This window comes from Pieris brassicae, chromosome 4, assembly GCF_905147105.1.
Source record: "Pieris brassicae chromosome 4, ilPieBrab1.1, whole genome shotgun sequence".
Taxonomy (NCBI): domain Eukaryota; kingdom Metazoa; phylum Arthropoda; class Insecta; order Lepidoptera; family Pieridae; genus Pieris; species Pieris brassicae.
The window spans coordinates 11,152,818-11,177,920 of NC_059668.1; the positions used below are offsets into that span (position 1 = coordinate 11,152,818).

A 25,103-nucleotide genomic window follows, 5' to 3' on the forward strand; every position below is an offset into this window, starting at 1 on the left:
TAAAAAATATATTAGCCAGGAAAATAGGCCTATTCAATTTTTAACGAAATTTTAAATAAAATAAGTACGCATTTTGTTTATCAGAAAATTTATTAAATAAAAGAACAACAGTTTTATCATACTGCCAATGAAAATGGCTCAGTATTTAACACTAAAAAGGTAAAAACTTACATAATAGTGTAACCAAACTGTACATGATCTCTGATAATAACTATTTACATAGAAATAGGTACTTTTGTCACATTGATTAATAAAAATAGCCTTTCTCATTTACATTAAAATTAAAATAAGACCTCTTAATGAATACATATGATTATATTTCAAATAAAACATAAATTTTTTAGCTACAACAAAATTTAGGCTGAACTTTACCAACATTTTAACATTTCATTATATTTATTTGCAAAACAACTGCAACCCAAAAAATTATCAGTTAACAGTGGGTGAACTTCAGCCTCATACATTTAATTGATGGCATTGTAAATATATAAATTAATTTCTTTTTAATTTAACAAAATATGATTATTAATACCTCAAAAATAATTTTAGGAAACTAAATATTTTCTTCTTACAAAACATGCTTGTTGCAGAGTTGTTCATCTAAATCATTAAAATTGCACTACATTACATGTATAAAAACTATATACAGTATATTATCAAATATAATACATTTATATACAACATAATATATACATTTTTGATTTTGAATATTAGTTACAATTCTTTGGTTTAACAACATTTATTTGAGATTTTTAAATGTATATTAATTAGGAATTCGAAATGATTCAGAAAGTTAAATGTAGCTTGATAACAAGGAATAACTGTTTGTGAAAAGGCGTACTGAACAGTCATAAAAATATAATTCATAATTATTTATTGTTGTCAATATGAGGTCAACGTAAATGTAACACCAAAGAATGCAGTGCACGGCCGACTAAGGTTTAGTGATTACCTTATCCTTAATTTTTTTTGACAAATGATTTTGTTCCGCAAAAGCGATAAGAAACTCTGACGTAATTTTAATGAGTCCAATGAGTCCACATGTAAAATAGTGATTCATTCATCACAACCTCGTATTAACAGTAAGACATTCCACACAATTTGTACTTAAATGTAAAGGGTAACATTGCCCTTTAGTAGAATACACAAGTCGCATAAAAGTTGGCAACATCGAAACTATAGTTAAAATGTCCGTAGAATGAGCTAAGTTATCTTGCCAAAAGCAACTAAAATTGACTAGTTTACATGCCATTATCCAGTTTCCATATCGTATAACAAATTTGTTTAAACATAAATTGTCTACGAGTCAATAACACTGAATTCACAAAACAGAGTCAAATGAATACACCAGTCCGAACATTGGTAATCAATTACAAATTCATCCATAAAACAGTTTGAAATAACACTATCTAACACAAACGTTGCACAATATATCACTTCACTAATGATCACATGATGATCGACATGGCGCGTGAGTGCGCGAGATGTCGCAATCACGAAAGCCGCTCGCGCAAATGCCGCACCGCCGCGTACACCTTCAAGAATTGAAACTTATTTAAATACGATATAATAACATTGAACTCTAGTTAAACTCGTAATTAAAAGCATTATTTCCTATAGTTCCTTCGATTATCTTTAGAGGGAAGTCGACTTATATGTATAAATTATATATGACGCAGCTCAGCTATATAAATTGAGCCTGTTTATTTAAACAACCAATTGGAAAACTAGGGCTTCCGATTGGGATTTTGAAGTAATCGTTTCTTAACACCTCTCAATGAACGATTCTGAGTGGGGGTGTTGGGTTCAAACACTACGGTAATAATCGAAAGCGTCTATACCTTGACGGCGGGCCCCAGTCTAAGCCGAAGGCAATGCACGAGTTCCTCGCAGGAGGCCATCAAGAGTTCGGCGCCCGAGAGGCGCGCCGCCGCCGCCGCCGCACCGGCTGTCGTTCCCGCCACTCGCGACACTAGTGCCGATACCTCTTTCTGCAAACACAGATACAATTATACTTTTCATACTGAATGTACTACAACCACGGAAGACAAATATAGTTTATATATTTTACAATTGTTCAGTTAAGCTATCATATTTACCAAGTAAATATTTAAATAATATATAGACTGTCTGCTTAATAAAAAGCTACTAACGATACAATAGTAATAATAATGGATACCTGTGTCCACGTAGTAGGATCGGGACATAGGGCTAGTTCGGCTAGGTGATAGGCGATGAGAGATCTCGGAGTGGACGGCAGTATGACAACTGGAGGCTGGTCGTGCGTCGCCTGTATGGGGGGCGCGGGCGGCGACGGTGTGGGCTGTTTCGCGGTCGTCTCCGGCCCGACCGACGCCCCGCGCCATCTCTTCCCCCCGCTGCTGGACAGCGACTCATCGTCGGACACCTGTCACCACAAAGGTCAATAGAAAGTGTTGCAATTGAAATAGCTAATTATACTGAGAACTTGATTTTTAAACTAAGCTGCTATATAACTTTAAAAATCATATAAAATAACAGTCTATAAATCTAATCGTCGAGATCAAGGAATAATGAATTAAGCTAATCTATCTAGAATTTGTTTACTTTTTAAGAATTTCCAAATGTAATAAAAACCTACCGGCTCAGTTTTGGTGACTTCGTCGACTCTTTTATGTTTCGGAGGTCGGCCGCGGCCCGGTCTGCGAATTAATTACAATATTATTAATATTTTATTATATGCTATTACGGAACATTTGCAATCGAGTTGTACTTACTTTTCTTTTGTAGTATCACTAGTCGGGGTCAGTGATTGGGACGATTTAACTGATTTCGTTTGGGATCTGAAATTCATAAATCACCATTATTGTATAATATAGAAACTTTAATATCATATAGTTAGAGAATTAGTCTATAAAAATAAGGAAAACAAGGCTCCATTATTTCTTAGGGAGTAACGGAACAAACGCTATAATGTATTACTCATTATAAACTTCTAGATTAATATATTTGCTAAAATAAGTGAATTCAATGGCCCAGAAAGAAATCCACAATGAAATATGTTAAAAACAAAAAATAGAATAGAAATAATCACCTGCGGTCTGGCAGCACGGCTTCCGGGTTCCGGTATGGGCAAGCGGAGGCTGCGGCGTGTTGTTTGTGCGCTCCGCCCCTAACCGAGCCCAGGCCGCGACATCCGCCCACGCCGCAAGGCCCGCTCACGCGGAACTCTTCGGCAGCTGTAATGATCGAATATGTCGTTTAATAAATTGTAAAACTAATCAACTACTTCTATGAAAACAAAAAAATCTTCTATTATAACTTGTATTTTTGTATGTTTCCTTATTGACCAATAAGGAAACATACAATAATAAACTAACGACCGACCGAATATGATGCGGTTTGTTTGTTTGAAAATTTATAAAGATTGTTCAAGTCTCAAGATTTCAAGCATAACGCTGTCGTAACGTAGTAAGTAGTAGTATCGTTTAGGAGTAAGCCTACCACTTAATAATATATAGTAAGCACTTTGACACTGGCGCTAATGTATATTCTGATAATATATAATATTTCAAGTCGGACGCAAATTTTATGTAACTGTTAAGACTACCCCTTGATCATGATGTAATATACTTACTGAGAGGTGGTTCCAGAGGATGCCCAGTCTTGAGACACCATCCCACGGGATGTATGTCAGGTGAGTCGTCGTCCAGCCAATGGGAGAGCGTGTCCGGCCACCCATCGTAAGACACGCGCACTTGATGACCCCTCACCGCACTTATTGTTGCCACACGAATTAGAAATGGCACCTTAAAAATTAAAATTGTTACGTCAAAGAGATAACTAGAATATTCTAATTATAAATCGTAACTGAATTAAGACAAATTATAATAAAAAAGAAACTAAATTGTGAGATTATCATAATGTATTAATTGCCCATTGACAAAAATGTTGGAGAACTTTGTCGCGCAATGAAATGAATATTTTTCAATACAATAGAAAGCATGATATAAGAGAGAACTTACCCTCTTGTCGACGACCTCTAACTTCATGCCAGGCTTGAAGCCAGCGGGCGGACGAGGCTTGAAGGCTCGGGGCGGCGCCGCTATGGACATCGTGTCCGAAAGGTAGGTCTCCCATGAGAAATCAGTTTCTTTGTAATCTAAACATACGTCTATGTTTAAAAATAAAAAAAAACATGTTATCTCAATTTGTTATTGTCCTCTTATGAAATCAAGTAAGATAAATATCAGATACCATTGCTATAATAATATTGTCTTTTAATTGGTACTTTGAAAAAAATCACAAATACATTTCATCACTTCAATTAATCACGTACATTTATCCCTATGAAATGCGACTATGCAAAAATTATACCTATTATAATGAAATCAACATCATATGATATTGAAATCTTTATTTTTCACCACGTGTTTGCGAATAAATTTAAAGTGCTTACTTTCATTTAATTTTTACAAGACCTACTTTCTAAAGCACCTTGAGTTACATGCGGAAGAACGTAACGCAAACAAAACCTTCGACGAGATGTGTTTTATCAATACGATCGCCAACACGGCGCATATTATAGTTTTCATCCGTATTTATGACATTTTATGATGTTTTAATGTTTTGAACATTCAATTCTTTTAAGCACGTACAGTTTTTAAGTCTCCAGTTGGCCAGAATTTACATTAAATATGTATTGTTATGTAAGGCCGTCGAGGACGTTGCGACACTCGTTTATAGGCTTCGCCAGTCGGCAGGTTTCTGATATTGGTGCGAGGACAAATCAAGACGAACATGTGATACCTATTCCGATCTTATTAACTTAACACAACTATAACAAAACACTCGTGTTATTTGCAATAGTCAGTATTTTTCTTAACGCTTTCTAGGATTAATATGATGCTAAAAGGATAGAAAATATAGAACATTATTGAATAAAAATTCACGAAAAGTTGATTAAAATTAAACAGGTCGAGGTAATAACTATAATTACACTAACAGTGCGCCTTCTGTCATTTGTAAATTGATATTTTTTGCCTTTGCTATTTATTTTAATTAGCTCTGTGATGATTTTTACGGCTCGACTAATGTGTGAATAATTTGCGACGGTATAAAATTAACTTCAACATTTGTATATAATATGTTATGTAAATCGCTTAAACTTATAAAAAATAAACGAAACTAAAGAAAAGAATGTACGATGTTTTATTGATAAAAAACAATACCTGTTATACACAATAGACGCTCACTTCGACCACAAACATTTATTTAATTAAATATTCATCGTTATGGGTACTCGTGGATTGTTTCAGGTCATGGAAACATCGGCTTCGCTAATTATAAACTTACGAACGTTATTCTAGATTGGGAAGACATGTTAATTTCGTAATGCCCAACGCAGGGCCACGGTTTCCTTATCGCCAACCAGATAACATGCCAAGCCTACGGTGCGAGCGAGCGCCGAGCGACAACTGATAAATGTTTACAATACACCAACAATTAAACAATAATTTTCCTCCATTTTGTATTAAATTAACATTCTATTTAGGGGCTCGATGCTGTCCATTCGTTTATAAAGGAAAGGAAAAACTTGTTTTGGTTTATAATACAAAATTATTGTATTATGATTCGTAGCGGGCATCTTGTTTAAATCGCGTTGGCTTATCATAATCCAAATGATTTTATACTGATACGCGCAACAAAATAATGTTTACTATAAGACGCTACTGATAATATTGAGAAATAAGACATTTGTCCCAACGGTTTAAGTAAATAGAGCACATAACTTTCACTGATAACAATTATTTAAAGGGAAGGTTACATCACCCACGCGCTTTAAGGAAAGCTAATGAATATAGCTAGAAATATATGCAAGTATCAATAAGGAATTATAATCCTTAAATAGGATTAAATAATTTCGACAGTGAGATGTTTGTGTCTAAAAATATAAATAGCTCACAACGGCACCCGACAAGGTTGCTTTGACCGTTCATGGTTGTGTTAATAGTTTTGCAGCGCATTTTTCTTTGTCTACTAACTTTTCTTTTATTAATCAACAGTCTCATATTAAGTACCTAAGTTGACGTAAATCTCATATAAGTAAGGATTATTAAGAGTATGACATTTGTTAGGAATCAATTATATGTGAACTCAATTCAATAGAAAAGTGAAAATCAATGGATTTCGTGTATGGGTTTCCAGGTGGTTATAATAGGCCTCAATGTTATGAAAATAGAAGATATACTGTTTTATGTCTTATTCATGTCTATTTTTTTATATTTACATCGAAGTACCTGAATATACACGTGAGTTATACATTGCAATAAATGAAAAAATAAAAGAAATTACACTTACAATTAGGTGGAGTGAGCGCGTGGCCATTGTCTTGGGCCCACCCGATAGGGTGTATGTAAGGAGATGCTGGGTCTAACCAACAATCGTACACGGAGTCCCAGCTGTCGTAATGTACTAGAAGTCGTCCGTCCAAAACGTCGGATACTGTCGCCGCACACACCATGTCATTGTGGCGGTCTTCTGCTTCCAACTTCATGCCGATACGGAAACTGTGCGGCTTTACCACCTGCGATCGAACACGAAGTGCGATGTACCATTGGAAATCCTAAACAATAATTGTATAAGATGCGTTGGCATTTTGAGTTAACTTACCGTGGCAGTGGAGAGATGCCCAAAGATCTGTTTAGGAGCAGCGATAGCACGCACTTGTTTGAGGTAGAGCGGCCACGAAAAAGTGGCGGCGGAGTGTCCGGAGGGAGGCTTCAGGGACCGGCCGTTCTTCTCGCACCATCCCACCGGGAAAATGTCTATCGAGTCCACGTTCACCCAGAAGTCGTACACGTCTGGATAATCGTCGAAGTGAAGCCTCATGCGATAACCTTGTACCTCCGCCACCGAAACGACGCAGAACTGCGACTGGTGCTGCGGATCTATCGCCTCCAGCCGCATCCCCACTCGAAACCCGTTCTTATTATACGGAAACGGATCCTTGAACAGTTTCACCGGTGCCGCCTTTGCCTTACACACGTCCAAGTAGCGCATCCAAGAAAATCCGTTTTTCCCACACATCCATGGATACTTCTCGTTTTCCATCGAGTCTTCGTTCATTTTCATCAGTAAAACCTCAGATATTTGAGTCTCTGGCAATGAATCCCTTTGCCCCAGAGGTGTTTCGTTCTTTTCGTTCACTAGATCCGAGTCGGAATTTTGTTTCCTAATTAACAGTTTTTTCATTTTGTTTCTCTTTTTTGCTTGATCAGCTCTTTCCTTCTCCCGTTTTTTTATAACCGACTTTTCATGTTCTGTTTGACAACTTTCGCTGCAGAAGCTTTCGTTAATGAACTCGGCAGCCATACCGTGAATCCCACAACCAAAACAAGTAATGAATTCTTCGGGAGATGCCATTTTCTTCTTTTCTATCCTTTGTTTTAGAGGAGTATGATACTTTAAAGTTGAAGCACCTTCCAAGTTATCCTCAAGGACTTCAATAAGGCCAAATTCATTACTTTTAAAATTAAGCTCACTTCCACGTAGCTTTGCGACACCTTTATTCCAAACTAGTCCCGGTGGATTTTCTTCAGTGGTTGTTTCCTCTCGTTTACAAGTGATGTATGTGATGTCATCAGAATTAGACATCTTTGGCTCAGATTTTTCCTTATATTCTTCATTATCTGAATCTTTATCCTTATCCAGTTTCTCATCGCAGAACAAAGAAGGGACACGATGATCATCATTTACCTCTATTTCTTGCTGATTGTTTAGTTTGTTAAATGAATGTGGAATTGGGCCAGCTAATTTTAAATTTTTGTTGTTTAAATTTTCTGTACATAAAGATATCCGTCTCTTGATGTTACTATTACTGGTTTTTCTTTCACCAGTGTCAGAGTTAGAACGACGTAATATAGCTGGAGCTGCTATTGTGGCTGTTACCAAATCATTTCTATCGATGACATTCTTATTTAATAGGCTTTTGCTCTTTTCGGGAATAGCTAATGTAAAGGATTTTTCTCTAGTCTGGCCACCTTCGTCATCTGCTATTGAAACAGTATAAATGTCATCATTCATGGATGCATTTGTCTCCGGTATCGATAAGGTATACTCGCCTTGTTCACCAGTTGGTTCTGCTCTAGATCCAGATATACTAATTGTAAACCCTTTTTCTGATTTTGGGCTTTGAGGTACTGTGGTATCTTTGCCATTGATAGATAATATTTTACCCAACGGTTGTAATGGTGGCATTTCAGATGTTTCATTCAGCGGGTCTCGCATGACTGTTATATTGCCTTGAGGATCATTCTGAATCTGACCATTTGCTATTTGCAGATTAATTACTGGACCCTTTGTGGACATTGTAGCAGGCAAGGTGACTGGTAAAATAAACTTGGTGTTTTGTATTTTGGGGATGTTCATTGGAGTAATGAAAAGTTTTTGATTATTGGAGTTCACACTTCCTTGATTACTTGATATCAATATTGACTGATTTTCTGTTAGATTCTTGGTGGGCTTTTTAACTGAACCGAGGTATGCAATAGCTTGCTTGCCTTGTGATGCTGGAGCAATACTAACAGGAACCATAACTTTTTCATTGCCTTTGGGTTTTTGAATTACAATGGGTTGTGCTGCATTAGCTGGAGCAAGTATAGACCCACCTTTTTGAACAGGTAATTTGGGTGCAATATTCGGCTTATTACCAACATTTGAAATCAAGTGTATATTGGAATTACTTGTTACCTGCAAAAATTAATATTATTTATAAAAATAAAATAAAATTTAAAGCGTTTATAAAAATAGCATTAAAAACTGGCAAACAACTGGCATTTGTAACCTTATCAGTGTTGCAGATATTCATGAAAATCTATTAAAATAAAATTTTAGGTGATCGGCTGTTAGTTCCCAGTCCCAATAAAACAGAATGACATCTTGCAATGTAAGTATATCCAAACAACAATCAAAGGAATTCATTAATAAAATATACAGTTGATATAAGTGATTGCTTTAAATAAAGTTTTTTTATCACAATTACCAGTTATCTGAACTACCTTTAAATAAAGAGTTGTAATTATACATAGGTTTATTTTTTTATAAACCTTACTACTGGTATAATAAAATACAAAATTATTTTATTTATACCAGTAGTAAGTTTTAACCAAAAACAATGAACGGTTTATAAGAAAATCATTTTTTAAACATCAATAAAAAACATTTCTACTGTGCGTTTTAAAACTGTTTTATGGCTTTATTAACTTTTTAATTCTACTCTATCGACATACATGCTCTAAATTTCACATTTAACTGAGTTTTTTAACTATTGCTGTAGAAAAATTATTTATAACATGCACTACTACTACTACTACAAACAAAACTTACCGGTCTTCTTACAATAATCTGTGGAGGATTTCCACTGGTGCTGGCTTGACTAATAACTTCAGTACTAGTCATAGGTTTGAGACCAGTCGGTGTCTGTATATAGACAACATGTGGAACAGTCCTTGTGGCACCCCTTAGTTGTACAGGTCCCGAATTTACAGAACTTGGAAGAGCCAACTGTATGGAATTACTTGAGGAGTTTGGTATTTGCACTATAGTTGAATTTGAACTTATTTGTGCTTGAGAAACTGATGTTGGATTATTCATCTTGACTTGCACGCTTGTCTCTTGTATCTGCATTTGATTGTTTTGCAATTCAGACCCAGCATCAAGGTTTGTTGTTCTTGGATTTGATCCCATGTGTAAGTGTATAATCGAGTTATGTAGTGTTGTACCAGTGCTTTGAAGAATAGGCATAGAAGGCAAAGCTGGTCCCGCAAGTTGGATATTTTGATTTCCAGCTGGTATTTGAAGTGGTACGTTAATAGTTTCACCCGCTGGAAGTTGCACAGGTACATTTGTAGTCCCCGATACTTGTATAGGGAGACTAACTGGTGCTATCTGAAGCGGAACACTGCTGGTGGCACCTGATAATTGAACAGGAACGTTAATGTTCGAAGTAGAGCCAGGTATTTGGACTGGAACATGAACTGTTGATAGTTGAAGAGGATAAGGGGAGTTGTTTGTATGAATTTTTACAGGGGCTAAAGAATGAGTTACTAAATTGTGAGTAATGGGCATGGAGCTTTGCGGCGCCTGCACCGAGGTAACGATCATACTGTTTGAGATTGGCGCCTGCAACGTAACAAACAATGTCATTGAGGACGCAAATTCATAATATGAATTAAATTAATCATCGATACATCAAAAACTTACACGCAGTGTGTTTAGCAGCACATTGTGCGAATTATTTAGAGAATTATGAACACTGGAGGAAGTATTCGTAGCCTTCAGCAACCTTTTTTTCAATATTTCACTTTTTGGTTCATCAAAGTTTTGAAGTAAATTACAATGTTGTCGCTCCATTTCCCCGCGTACAAATCATTTCCGTAATCATTACAGAGGTCAGATTACTTTTAATATTTCATTAAAAATTATCTGCAAGCCAATAAAAATAAAATATTGTAATGTAAAATTAACATTATCACTTAAGTCATTTTTTATTCTACATCGAGGTGAACTTAGTTATTATACATATTTAAATATTTTAGAAGAATAATCTTTTAACTAAAATTATCTAAGAGATAATTTAAATTTAGACATAATATAATCGTTACATTTTCTTTCGCGAGTATCGCACTCTCTCATTATTGTGCAGCTACTTTTGCAGAACCACAACCTTTTGAAAAGTTATAGAAACAATAAAACATTAATATGTTACAAACCTGTTATCATCATACTACGATAGAATATTTTACAGCCAATATTCTAAATATTTTATTAACATTATCACATTGATAATCACCAAAGAAAATAAATTAAATTTAGCAAAGCGACGAATTTTACCTGCCTACACAACTGGTAATAATTGTGACAACATAGCCAAAATTATATGCAGTGTTTTACTTGAGGTTGGTACTTTCAAAATTATTAACCAATCCCTACCAAGCATTCCCCATGACGAAGCTTTCGCGCCTGATTCAGCTACAGTGGTGAGCGTAATGTGGTCCTATATTATAGTCATGTAATATAATGTAGTTTGATGAAAACTATTTTCAATAGGAATTGTTTTTGTTATATTTGTAGTTCTGGCTCATTATAGACTATAATTACATGACCATTAGTAATTTTTTTTATAAAAGGAAAAAAATACTCTACATACGCTAACACTTAAATGCAATAATTTATTTATACACTAAACTAAATTATTATAGCAAATCCCAATTTTTTATTCCATGATAATGTGCAAGAAATTGATATAATATGACTTTTTTACATAATATAAAATAATTACAATTTTCAAATGGTTTTTAGGATATAGTATAGCTATATAAAGTTTTCTAGTTTGTACTTTGTGACAACTTCCGTTTCCGTCGACATAGACTATATTATTTATAAATATAGTATATATTCAATTAGGAAAATTTGTAGAGCAAATTAAAAAAAAGTAGTCATATTATACACATATGATATTTTGTTTTTTTCTATTTAAGTAATTTGAATAATTTTCAAGGTAAGTAAAGTGTCAAGGTAAAATTTTGTAATTATATTTCTTTTTTTAAACAGCTAACTACACATCTATAAAATATTAATAATGTTACATAATATCGCAATAAATATTCTCATTCAAGATTATATATTTATCTGAACCCATAGTAAAAAGATGTGGAATAGACAAGTTAAATGGAGATAGATGGAAAGAACATCAAAATATTTATGTCTGTACTATCAGTCAAGTCTATAATATTTATATGTATTTTTTTAAATAATTATAATAATAATACACTGAGGACTCTATTGTAGGTGTATATATATATTGGGTGAATAGAACAATGTATGGAACAAGTAATTGGCAAGAAAAAATGTTCTGTGTCGTATTTGTTTCTACTTAAGGAAAGCGATTTTAAGTGTTTTTCATCAGGTAAGTTTTTATGTTAGATTTCGTAACAATATGGCTCGTATGATTATTACAACCAAAATACTGTATTATGGAATTTATATATTTTTATAAACTCAGCATTAATTATTTGCATTTGGAAATTTTATTGTAAAAATGTTCCTTGTTCGTGGTGCAATGAGCAATCATTCTTATAGGATATAAAATCTTATGAAGTATGCTGTTTTGATCCTTGTTTATTTATAATAGCAGTTTAACATTGTTGTTTATATTAAAATTAGATTGTTATTCCTTCTACTTAGCCCTTGTATACCAACCAAACTGCATGTTTCTTATTCCCATTACCACTACAAATGAACAATGACCAAATACACGGCAATAATGTCTTAAATATCAGCTGTTAGCTTGGTATAACAATAATGGTTATTTTTACATACAATTCCAGAAATTAATCATTATGGATAAAATGACTAGTCAACACCATTACATGCCCGCTGACAATAACTGTAGCTGCCGTGTTGGTGAAATAGAACACATTAGTTAGTATAATTGGATGTACTTCTTGTATTAACTAATTTAATATATAAGCCATCTTCAGCTTTATATTTATTTAAACTTTGCTACTATTTTTTATAAACAATAAGTTATACATCATAGAAGTATTGAATAGTAAAGTTAATATTACAGGTCATTTGTCTGAACACATTGGGTCTCTGTGCCTGTCATCAGAGTACTCAGATGTGACATTGATAGTGGAGGGACAGAGAATCCCTGCACATAAAGTGATCTTAGCAGCAAGCAGCGACTACTTTAGAGCTCTGCTTTATGGAGGAATGCGGGAGTCCAGTCAAGTTTGTTACTTTTCCTTACTGTTATGCAATTCTAATGAAGATATTGTATATTTTCTTTGTCTTATATAAGTACTACACATTTAATAAATCTTTTAATATATTTGTGTGGGCTGCCATTGATAATGGTAGTTCCAAAGTATTCAAAACATGATTTTGGTACAAAGTACAGTGTAACACTGAAGGGACTGTGAATTCTATGGCATTATAGAGAGTTTTCGTTAAATGGAGAGAGGAAAAACATATAGATAATCCATGACTTCTCATTAGTCGTGGTCAACAACAGCATACACTTGCAAGCAATCCCAGTTAAACAAAATAAAGAATTTCTTAGAAAGTTCTTATGCATGATGCATCGTTTATTGTGAGCTAGGATAATAAAGCGTCAAAAGTATGTACACAGCAACGCAGTTTTAACTAATTATATCAACTTAAAAAGTACTTTATTAATCAATTGTTGTCGTTATTGAAAGTAGGTGAAATGCCACCAACCAACCAAAGCCAATTGATTTCAATGCTTTCGGTAGTACATCCTTAAATCGAGCTACGTTACATGGAGTTTACACTGTATATAAAATACATCTAGTCATTTATGGTTTTATATAGTCCAAAGAATTTCATGTAATTAAGTACAAGAAAATTTCAACATATCAGAAAGGAATTTTATTAATAAATAGTTTCATTACCCCTTAACATTAATAAAACAAAACTAATTATTTATACAAATATATGACAATTTGTTTTGTTGTCAACTTATTGATAAATTTGTTCTTTTTTAGTCTGAGGTGGAGTTGCAGGCACCACTCCAAGCATTCAAGGCTCTCTTAAGATATGTCTATTCAGGTGAATATATACATAAGTGAAAAAAAAGGTATTAATGAAAGAAAATGATTAGTCGTATCATAATGAAAATATTATGTTCTACTAAGTCCGTAAGTAGTAGAACAAGTTGTACTACTATATACTTCAGTTGTAAGAATTGTTCATTCATTCCAATTCAACTATTAATTATTTATGAAACAAGATTGAATATAATATAATAATAATAAAATGGGATGTCTTGTATTACAATTCCTAGTAATTCTTTTTAAACCCTGAGAAAAGCTTAAATTTGTATTTGCGTAGGCCACATGGGACTTTCGTTGCTGCGCGAAGACACAGTACTCGATATGTTGGGGCTAGCACACCAGTTTAACTTCCAGAAGTTGGAAGTAGCTATATCTGATTACCTGCGACAAGTGTTGGCCCTGCGAAATGTCTGTGCCGTTTTGGATGCAGCTAGGTAAGATTTCATGAACTACATAGTAGGCACAAAATAATAGATTTATATTTTAAAAAATAGTTAACGATTTCAAAAGGCACTCCTTCAATCAATATCAGTACAGCTTTTAAAACTTGTAGGGCCAAAAATAGCCAACGACATTTTCATACTAACTTTATTCTAATTAGTTTTTCACTCCATTCTTAATGCTAAACTATCTAAATTATAACCATACATTACAGATGAATCACCAACATAATAAGGACACAAATCCAAATTGTAGCACTGGCATAGACGGAATCAACTCTAAAACTAAACACTATCTCTGAAATTCTCTTGATTATATTATGTCCTTACATATGAAATTGGCGTTTTGTCGTACTTTCCACTTTGACCTCATATACCTCCTCTTTGGTTAGGAATTTCAAATTCAAATTTGTACAGCTATTTACTCATGTATTCGTGCTTCGATGACCGTCATTCATTTGTTTTTTTCTTCCGTTTTTTTCTGTTTGCGTCACTCATTTTACAAAATGGAAAACTTAAAGTATCGTATTATTTACGAGTACGAGTTCCGCCGTGGCACTCGTGCTGCGGAAACGACTCGAAGGGTGAATGATGTGTATGGCGGTCAAAACACGGTTCGTTTTTGGTTCCAACGTTTTCGTTCTGGAAATGTCGACCTGCAGAACAAGCCCCGTGGACGGCCTGAGCCCCAGGTTGATAATGAAGTATTGAAGGCTATTGTGGAAGCGGATCCATCGCAAACCACGTCCGAGTTAGCTGCAGGCTGCGGTGTTAGTGATAAAACTGTTTTAATTCACTTGAAGCAAATTGGGAAGATTAAAAAGCTTGAAAGCACGAATTGACTGAAGCAAACCGGCAAACGCGCGTCGACTGCTGCATTACATTACTAAACCGGCACAATAATGAAGGTATTTTAAACCAAATCATTACCTGTGATGAAAAATGGATTCTTTACGATAATCGGAAGCGCTCAGCGCATTGGTTGGATCCTGGCCAGGCAGCCAAATCCTGCCCCAAATGAAAATTAACCCCAAAAAAGTTACTTGTAAGCGTTTGGTGGACTAGTGCCGGTATTGTTCATTGCAGTTTTCTCAAATCTGGCCAGACTATTACGGCTGATGTCTATTGTCAGCAATTGCAAGCCATGATGGAAAAGCTAGCGGCTAAACAACCTAGGCTGGTCAATCGCTCCACGCCACTGCTACTTCACGACAACGCTAGAACACACACTGCACAACAGACGGCTACCAAATTAAAAGAGCTTCAATTGGAATGTCTAAGACATCCTCCGTACTCTCCGGACCTTGCTCCAACAGATTACCATTTTTTTCGAAATTTGGACAACTTGCAAGGGAAAAAATTTAACTCTGATGGGGCAGTCCAAATCGCCTTCACAGATTTTATTGATGCCCGTCCGACTGGTTTTTTTTTGGTAAAGGGATCAATGAACTACCTATAAGATGGCAAAGGTGCATAGAAAACAATGGTTCATACTTTGATTAATTAAATATATTATATTTAAAAATATTCTACTTTTTGTACCACCCCTACAAAACGCCAATTTCATATGTAAGGACCTAATATTTAATAAGCTACATACAGACATTACAGACTAATATCTATTCTACCTTCAATATTAAACAATATTTATATCGTTTCTATCAAAAAGAATGCAGATAGTTAAATTAGGTAATGCTCAAATGGGCTTTAGCCCAGAATTACCAGTACATGCGGTCTCCCACACGGGTCTATATTATATGTATTGGCGAACTCGGTCTAGACCAGTGATTCCCAAAGTGGTCTATATCGACCCCTAGGGGTCTACGTCAGCGAAAAAAAACATACACTGATAGTACCTATTTACATACATCATACTATCTTATAATATCATCAGGTTCATCCTTCTCACTAAAAATATTGACTTATTGCTTATGTTATTTTATTTATAGTTTATTTAATGTTACGTATATTTTACATAACAGATACAAAATTTTACTTCACTTCAGTTAGAAATTTACAGGAAATCAATATCAAGTAAGTAGGGGGTCTACCCAACACGGAAAAACATGGCAAGGGGTCTACGACACAAAAAAGTTTGGGGAACTCTGGTCTAGACGGACCGAATCAATTTCGACGCTAATGATAACTGCTTGTTTTATTTTGATTGCACTGTTCAAACTACGGTTCATGCAGGCAAACTGATAATCCAACTTTGGTCAATCTCAAATTGTTTCGCAATCTGTACGTCAACTAATTAGTCAAGCCACATCTCATATCTCTAATTTACAAAATAAATAATTAAAATCATTGTTTAGATACAATTTATTACCACAAACTAACAAAATCTAAAGAGAAACCAAAATTTTAAAAACAACTGTTCATATAGCACCTGTATTTTATTAAAAAGATTATAAATAAATGTCTCCATAGTAGCTCATCAGTTAAGCAATTCGAACATCTCACACAACTCGTCGAGCGAGTTTCCTTATCTTGTCGAAGCCGCGCACCAATTATGTAAATAAATCTACACGCTATTGGTGTGCAATTATTTATTAAATTGCAATATGCATTAAAGATACATATTCAGAACCCAGAAGACTAAAGTCACAATTACAGAACAAATTAAAACTGCTGTCCGAACTTGCTATTTGCATAATAATTAACTTCTTGGGTAAAAAAATCATTTTGTTGATGAGAAAAAAGTTCTTTAAAGATCAAACATAGTTTTCATCAATTCTAGAAGCCTATATATAATGTTTTTTTTTAATTTTCTTAGTAAAATTATATTATTTCTTTTTATAAGGGAATAATATAATTCTTATATCATGATCTTTTACAAAAATCTTATGAAGGTCACCTAAAAATTACTGAAATAAGAGATCTATCTAAAGTAAGGTATTGAATAAACACATAGTATAAAAATCTGATGATTTTCTAGTATTCATATCACTTTAGAAGTGATATGACATATACACATAATGTATGGTAAAGAAGAATTTTGCTACTTTTTATCAACAGCTGTAGTATTGTTTATCATTTGCAGGCTCTACAGACTAGATGCGTTAATGGATTACTGCTTCAACTTTCTGGACAGGAACGCTACTGAAGTTTTGCAACATGACACTTTTCTACAATTGTCAATTGTAAGTCACATTTATTAAAACTTTTTAATGTTATGTTTCAGTTCATATTCAAAACTTGCTCCAACTCTGTAAGTCATAAATTCCAAAGTGCAAAATTCATGTTGAACATATTATGTATGTAAATGATACTGCATGTGTAGATTTAGGCATTTATTACCTTTATTTATTTAATTACTAGTAATCTTACAGGTAATATACACATAATAAAAACACTTAGTCAATACAGAAACCCAAAAAAGATTACATAGATTAACAATATATATGTAACAGAAAACAAGTAAGTATATTCATAGACAAAATATATTTTTAATTTTTTTTTTAACTAAAGCAAACTAAAAATTTAACATTTGAAACAGCAAATAATAGTTAATATTTCAAATCGCATTATATTATATACACAACATTTATAAATAACATTTATTGCTGAGAATGTCCAAGGCTTACACATTGGTTGGTTTCGTTTGAAAGACTTGGTAGGAGCAAATATATTCTAGTATATTTTTGTCACAAGATAATTTTATCACCTCAGTAGTTTAATTCATATTGAATTCCCAGCAATACAACATTTTTTCAAAGCTCCAGACTCATAATATACCTTAAAAATATGAAAGAAATAGACAGACCTACGTAACATCATGCTCTATAGCCCAATTGAAATTCAATTTAATTGAGTCAAATTTAATAAACTATGTTTTCAGGAAGCTTTGCAAGGGCTCTTGGAGAGAGACTCGTTTTTTGCTCCGGAAGTGGACATCTTCAAGGCAGTATGCAGCTGGTTCAATGCCAACCAGCAGTGGGTCAAATCGGTCACCGGCATGGCGCATGTGGTATTTCAACTTTTCATATAATTTATCACTTTTAAGAATGTGGCTTTCTTTCCAACCCAGATAATTTATTTTTAGAAATTAAACTACATTTGAGTAATTAATAAAAGCTGGTTAACTCTCCTGGACCACGCTGCTTTTATAAAGATAGGCAATGATTTTAACAGGAGAAGATCTTGAAATGCGTTCGACTGACTCTAATGAGTCTGGAAGAACTGCTAACAGTAGTGCGGCCCTTCACCCTTGTGACGCCCGACATGTTGCTGGACGCCATACAGGAGAAGACGCAGACCAACACCACGGATCTGCCACATCGTGGACTTTTATGTATGTCTCTTCATTTCCACTTGAATACTAAGTATATTCCTAAGGGATATCCTTTAAGGGAATATAACAAAGAAGATGTGTATGTGTCTTATTTTTTATTGTTATCTACGAGATCCGATGCAAAATAGTTTGTCTAGTGCGATTTTTTTTCTAATTTCATTATTTTTGTATATCTATATGAAATATTAAGCTGTTCTACTATCACATGTCGCGTTACTTATGCCAGTTTTAATTATGAACCAATAAACAGTTTTAGCTTACTTAAGTTATAAGCAAAATAGTTCATCTATCGGTGAGTTAAAGAAGATTATTCCTTCTTTGTACACTTATGTTGCATAATTTAAATTTGTAAAAGTAAACTTTAAAATGTTCCTCAAATTGTGGTTTACTTTTTATTAAATGTTCATTTATTTTACCAATTTTACTATATTTTCGCTTTGCAGTACTTTCCATACTAGACGAACAATTTTGCATCGGGGCTCGTATATGCTACATGTTATTCTTACTTTAAACGCAATCTGTCATTACCTCGACCTTAAAAAAAGAAAAGAAATACATCGTCGATGCATAAATTAAAAATCGTCAAACTATTTTGTGGTTTATTATTTGAATAAAAGGTTATTATTATTAATAATATTTGGTCAGTGCCAGAAGAAAACGTGGCGACCACCAAACGGGGCGCGCGGGTGATAACTGGCGACATGCGGTCGGCTCTACTCGACGGGGACACGGACAACTACGACATGGAGAGAGGGTACACCCGGCACACCATATCCGACGCCCCGGATAATCCCGGCATCATCGTCCGCTTGGCCACTACGACCATTATCAACCACGTCCGACTGCTCTTGTGGGACAGGGACAATCGGTGAGCTCGGCGTCCGATCGGTGCTCCCTAATGTGCAGGCAGAGTTAACTATTTCAAAGTAACATTTAACGCGAGCAGGTCGTACGCGTACTTCGTCGAAGTGTCGGTGGACCAGAAGGACTGGGTCCGCGTGATCGACCACAGCAACTACTTCTGCCGCTCGTGGCAGAACCTCTACTTCGGGCCCAGAGTGGTGCAGTACATCAAGATCGTCGGCACCAGCAATACTGTCAATAAGGTGACATATTTCACCGTAAAAGTGTAACAGTCAATTGATTGACCACGTTGATTCCATAAAGGAGATCTAAAGAAATGTCAACGTATGTATGACTGTCCGTCAGGTGTTTCACGCGGTATCTATGGAAGCGATGCACACGACTCGAGTGCCGCCCCTCAGCGACGGCCTCGTCGAGCCCTTGCACAACGTGGCCACAGTGGAGCTATCCGCCGTCGTCATCGAAGGGATCAGGTGACCTTGGTTCGAGTATTTAAAATCGGATCACGTCTCCAACAATATTTAAGCTCACCGGTGCTTCGTTTAATATCAGTCGTTCCCGCAACGCCCTCCTGAACGGTGACACCGAGCACTACGATTGGGAGCAGGGCTACACTTGTCACCAGCTGGGATCCGGCGCCATCGTGGTTCAGCTGGCGCAGCCCTATCTCCTCTCGTCTATTCGCATGCTCCTGTGGGACTGCGACTACCGCCACTACTCGTACTACGTGGAGGTCTCGCTCAACTACTGGCATTGGGACATGGTCGCCGATCGCACGAGGGACACTTGCAGGTCTAATGTTGTTTCTCGACTCCGGACCGGGATATATTTGGCTCTAAATTAAATAAATGTTAACAGATCGTGGCAGGTGATCTACTTTACTCCGCGGCCCGTGTCCATCATACGCGTCGTCGGCACCAACAACTCTGTCAATGAAGTGAGTATTTAATACAGTCTAAACATACATGGTATCAATTCAGAACTTCATCGCATTACCTTGATGTGTGACACGCACACAACACACTTTTTTTGCGAACTAGCGACACGAACTTCAATGTTCAAAGAAAGAGTATACACCGCCCTCAAAGGCCGGCAACGCACCCACTCAAAATGGACTAACTTCCCTTTTGGCCGTCCCGTTGGCTCGTTTCCCCCCCCCCCCCCCCCATTATATAAAAAAATACTGAATTATAGTCTTGATAAGGTTATAACGTCGCCGTTGTTTGGATAATGTTACGTATTTTGAAACATTACGGCCCATATTCATTTCATTTTACCGGTTTCCATTTTTTTTACTATAATTAAAATGTGTGGCGTCGTGTATAATGTCTATACGGAGCATGGAGTTTGATCATGTGCAGGTGTTCCACCTGGTGCACCTGGAGTGTCCGGCTCAGGTCGATCGCGAAGACCCCGCGGCGAAGAAACAGCGTCCCGACGACACCCGCCCCGCGCAAGTCGGTCAGTTCTGTTCTATATTCTTATTCGCTGTGACAATGTTCTCAATCTGCCCGACGTCGACCGTTCTGTAAATTTATAATTAACACAGGTCAAGCCAACGCTGCCGAGACCCGCGACAGCCCCTCTCCTCCGGCGGAGGGCAGTCCCCCTCCAGAGGCCGGGACCTCGCGTAGGGCCCTGCCGCCCGCCGAGACTGCCACCGAGGCGGAAGAGAGGTACGATGCGTTGGATTAACTAGCAATCCTTCTGAACAATTGGTGAAAGCACTGAAAAGACTCGTATCGCTCGTCGAGATGACAAGAAAAGTGATGTTTTTAGCGTAAGGGCAAAACTAAAGTTTCGCAAAAAAAGACTGCAGGTAAATCAAGTTTGGTAAGAGATTTTATGAAACATTTATTTTATTTTAAACAAGTTTATTAGTGTTGTCTAATGTCTAGTCTATAAACGTGTCGTTAAGCAAATATCACTTTAGTCTTATAAGTTATAACGCATAATAGTTAAGGTGTATGTAAATTGTTCTGTTAGTTGAGACGCATAAATAGTTTTTTTTTTTTGTATTAGTGATAAATACCAATCTTAGTGTACTGTGTTTTAATCGGAATTTAAACATATTGGTCATTAACGCTGGTTTATTATGGTTGTGAACTGGGAAGCAAGCTTAGTTCCTGGCAAATAAGTAAACCGGTCTTTGGATTTTAAAGAAACGAAACGAATATTTTTTTAAGTTGTTTTCTATTAAGAAGTACACGCGTAAACTTTCCCACCACAAAAAATGTGGCCATGTTGACATTAATACTTAATAAATTCTTTACATACTTTATAAATTGTAAAAACGATTCAAACTTTACATATAAGTTTAGTTAAAATAATTATGATAAGTCATTATTGAGATTACTTGAAATAAACGCCTAATTTTATAATTGTATGAATAAGATAATTAAACATTTAAAATGTAAAATATTCCCGTATGGTAAGATTAATTACAACTGGATTGATTGTTTATATCATTGTCCTGAGTCGGCAAGTCCAGGAATGGTCTGTGATAGAATCAAATGTATGAAATGAGATATTTAGTTTTATAGGATCAAACTAAAATGTATATTAAAAGGTTTAATGTGATGAAATTGTTTTCTTTACAATATCTATTCTTTTTCTAGCTTTATAATGTTTTAGCAAATAAGAACAATAGTATTGTCTTTTGTTAACATAGCTTTTACACATTAAGAAAACACTTTTTAAACGGATCGAAGCTATGTATTATTCTTAAAAACGTATAATTATTTACATAATAATAATACATAGCTTCAATCCGTTTAAAAAGTGTTTTCTTAAATAAGAACAATGTTCAAGGAGATTTATTTGATCTTTATTAAAAATTTTAACAACACCATATATTATACTTAAAAAACTAAGTAATTTGTGGACCTCTCTCTAAAATAGTATTCCTGTTTCTTCTTAGCAGCTCACTGGCATCAATTATATCTGCATTTGTATCTTCAGCATAATCATCCAACCTGTTTCTTAGCAAGGTTTTTAAATCATTAATTCCCTTTCTCTCTAATGCAGATATTCCGATAATGTTTTCAAATCTTATAATTCTTTCAGGTATTATCTCTGCAGGCATTTTTGAATTATTTATGAACTTTTCGATGTCTTTAAAAGATTCTTTCACTTCATTGAAAATATTGTCTGTTCCTTTTAAATCTAATTTATTAACTGCTAAAATTGCAGGCTTATCTAGCAATTCTGGATTATATAGTTCTAATTCCTTGTTCAGCAAGAGAATAGTTTCTAAGCAGGATCTTTTAATATGATGAGGGCTTAGCTGAAAGCCTTGAACATCAGCAATGAACAAAAGGAGTTTTGTTCTTTCTACGTGTTTTAGGAATTTGTGGCCAAGACCAATATTAATATGTGCTCCTTCAATCAGCCCAGGTAGATCAGCAATAGATATTTGTCTCTTATCTTCAAATTGAATGATACCCATGTTAGGTTTAATAGTTGTAAATGGATAATTAGCTATCCTAGGCTTTGCTCTTGAAATCACTTTTAGAAGTGAACTTTTACCAGCATTTGGGAACCCTACCAACCCAATATCTGCAATTAATTTAAGGTCCAATCGAATATGGTGTACTTGACCAAAGTGGCCTAGAAAGCTATTTTCCGGGGTACCTCCGGGTCCACCTCGAGCTACAATAACAGTTTCTCCATCTTTGTCAATGGATCCCAAAACTTTTCCATCTTCTCTGAAGATTGTAACTCCTAATGGAACTTCTAATTTTACATCTGAACCGGGAGCACCGACAATTCTGACTTTTCGGCTGTCTTCACCATGTCCAGCAACTACAGTTTTTGCTCTATGTTGACTTAAAATTTTGCCTAAATTAGCGTCCTCTTTGCCGACACAATAAACACAACCACCTTGACCCCCCAATCCTCCATACTTCGGTAAACCAGTCCCCCCAGTTCCACCCTTCACATGAAGCCTAACAGTATCTATAAACTTGCTGCGTAAATATTTACGAGGACGTTTAATTTCTTTAACAGTGAACAATATTCTATTAAGAAGAACCATCTCGACAGGCAATTATTTATTATTATTCATACTTCTATGATCGTATAGAATGTCTTTAAAACTTTAACTTAATCCAAATCCAATATTAGCTCTATGCTAGGTTATGTTACTCACTATATGATAGATCGATTACTGACAGTTTGTAAACAAAAACAGCTGTTAGCAGTTAGACTATGGCCGTAGTAGACCAATATTAGACACAGATTAATTTAAATAATTATACACAGTAGCACATACATATATATTTTTACTTTTATCGACATCTTATCATTAGTCGCACATAACGACAAAAAACTGGTTTTCCATGTTTCACGCGTGTCCGTGCACGCAGTTAACTTTGTGGTACGTCGTACGTGGGTCAGCTTGATGCCTTGTTATTGGATGCACATATGTTTAATTCTATATATTATTATTGAAATCGTAACAAAACAAAAATATGGTATATGCCCTGTAAATACGTGTGATGTTCTATTCGTACATTTATGATTTGTACTGTTATAACTCTATAATTATACTTATATATCAAGAAATATGCGTATACAGATGTGAAAAGTGGGGAAATGAATAAAGCATTTTACTGCTACATGGCCGAGAATTTGAAATTAGCTTAGCTGTGATCTAATATATAATATTAGATTAATAATACTAATAATAGCTAATAGCTATTCAATGATATATCATAGCTGTCATAGCTTACCGAAAAGTAAACCTCGATGGGCCAAAATTACTTGTTTTCCACAATACTTGTAGAATTAATTTATTACATCTTGAAGTAAAAATTAATGCCTTGAAAATTAAACTTTTTATTTCCAATGTGACAATGTTTAGCTAAAGACTTGCTCATCCGCAAATAATTAAAAACTTTTTATCTCATTGATTAAGGTCGATGAAATATGTATGAAATAATAAAAACCCAATATATATAGTATGGGATGCTAGTGGAAAAACGTTAACCCCGTCTCGCCGTCCTTGGAGGAGCAAAAAAGCTGGGGCGGCTGCGAAGTAGGCGGAAAATAATTAATAGTTTAAATATAAGAGTATTTTCTTCATCTTCAATTTTGTTCCCTTTGGAGTAGAGACTTGTAGGCCGAAGGGTTCAAATGCACAGGTGCTGATTAAATATTTAAGCTGGTGCCTGATAGACAGTACCGGTGACCAGAGCCGCACTGTTGCTTTCCTCGCTCAACGAATAAGTATCGTAATACAAAGTAATGCTGCCAGCGTTAAAGGTACACTGCCTCAGGGACCAAACTTTTTAAATTTGGTTTAATATTGTTTTCATAAATTTTATCACTATATAGGTTAAGAAAATTGAATATATTTGATTGTTCTGATTAATAATAAAATCGATTATATAATTGACTCGAAAAATTAGTATTTATTTCGAATGTGACACTGTTTTTTTTAAACAGCGTTCCTTATCGAGCTTTGAGAAAGGGGGCTAAACGGAAAAAATTAAGACCAAAAGTTGTAACGACACTTTGCTATAGTTGTAAGCCGTGCGGCGTGCGCGTGTTTCTCTGTCTGTCTCTCGCTGTCTCTCTAATAGAAAGCATGCTAGTTATTTTCGTTTCGTCTTTCCATTTCGCATTGAACAGTGTGGTGTCGCGACGATTATTTTTATCAAGTGTATACAGGTTTTTTGGAAATTTAAAAAAATATAATCCCAAACATATGTTTCCTACTTCAGTTACGACAAGCCAATTATTACTAAAATAGAGCCTACTGATTGAGTTTATATTACATTATATTTGTTAATAATAAAAAATATTTTTAAAAAAAATATGTAAAAATAAAATTTTAATACAATTCCAATTAATCGAAAGGAACTACGTTCTAACCGGGTTGGC

The 25,103-nt window shown here is 35.1% G+C and overlaps 3 protein-coding genes across 10 annotated transcripts; 1 reads left to right on the plus strand and 2 right to left on the minus strand.

The window, feature by feature from the left end:
* Positions 1–146: 146 nt before the first annotated feature.
* Positions 147–10,889, minus strand: LOC123708246 (lethal(3)malignant brain tumor-like protein 3). Of its 4 annotated transcripts, none has more exons than XM_045658859.1 (13): positions 10,752–10,889; positions 10,243–10,464; positions 9,367–10,161; positions 6,652–8,730; positions 6,340–6,565; positions 4,005–4,141; positions 3,617–3,788; positions 3,074–3,218; positions 2,757–2,822; positions 2,621–2,681; positions 2,180–2,407; positions 1,842–1,991; positions 147–1,535 (listed from the first exon to the last, which is right to left on the minus strand). In XM_045658859.1, exons 2-13 carry the CDS (start codon positions 10,390–10,392, stop codon positions 1,494–1,496), a joined length of 4,251 nt encoding a protein of 1,416 aa, XP_045514815.1. In that variant the 5' UTR covers positions 10,393–10,464; positions 10,752–10,889; the 3' UTR covers positions 147–1,493. The 4 variants fall into 4 exon arrangements, with proteins under 4 accessions (XP_045514815.1, XP_045514814.1, XP_045514816.1 ...); XM_045658858.1 differs by having other exon boundaries at positions 4,005–4,153; XM_045658860.1 differs by lacking the exon at positions 10,752–10,889 and having other exon boundaries at positions 148–1,535; positions 4,005–4,153; positions 9,367–9,953; positions 10,243–10,349.
* Positions 10,890–11,494: 605 nt separating this feature from the next.
* Positions 11,495–21,797, plus strand: LOC123708475 (BTB/POZ domain-containing protein 9). Of its 5 annotated transcripts, none has more exons than XM_045659199.1 (15): positions 11,495–11,539; positions 11,830–11,947; positions 12,611–12,774; positions 13,551–13,614; positions 13,897–14,053; positions 17,103–17,202; positions 17,901–18,029; positions 18,194–18,353; positions 18,999–19,221; positions 19,300–19,459; positions 19,563–19,690; positions 19,770–20,009; positions 20,076–20,154; positions 20,564–20,678; positions 20,767–21,797. In XM_045659199.1, the coding sequence occupies exons 2-15, from the start codon at positions 11,863–11,865 to the stop codon at positions 20,910–20,912; spliced, it is 1,950 nt and encodes a 649-aa protein (XP_045515155.1). In that variant the 5' UTR covers positions 11,495–11,539; positions 11,830–11,862; the 3' UTR covers positions 20,913–21,797. The 5 variants fall into 5 exon arrangements, with proteins under 5 accessions (XP_045515155.1, XP_045515153.1, XP_045515157.1 ...); XM_045659200.1 differs by lacking the exon at positions 11,495–11,539 and adding an exon at positions 12,369–12,462 and having other exon boundaries at positions 11,813–11,947; XM_045659202.1 differs by lacking the exon at positions 11,495–11,539 and adding an exon at positions 12,369–12,462 and having other exon boundaries at positions 11,813–11,947; positions 20,579–20,678.
* A 225-nt stretch (positions 21,798–22,022) lies between these two features.
* On the minus strand, positions 22,023–23,455 carry LOC123708979 (GTP-binding protein 10 homolog). The gene has a single exon (XM_045660040.1). It carries the CDS (start codon positions 23,251–23,253, stop codon positions 22,087–22,089), a length of 1,167 nt encoding a protein of 388 aa, XP_045515996.1. The 5' UTR covers positions 23,254–23,455; the 3' UTR covers positions 22,023–22,086.
* Positions 23,456–25,103: the final 1,648 nt, after the last annotated feature.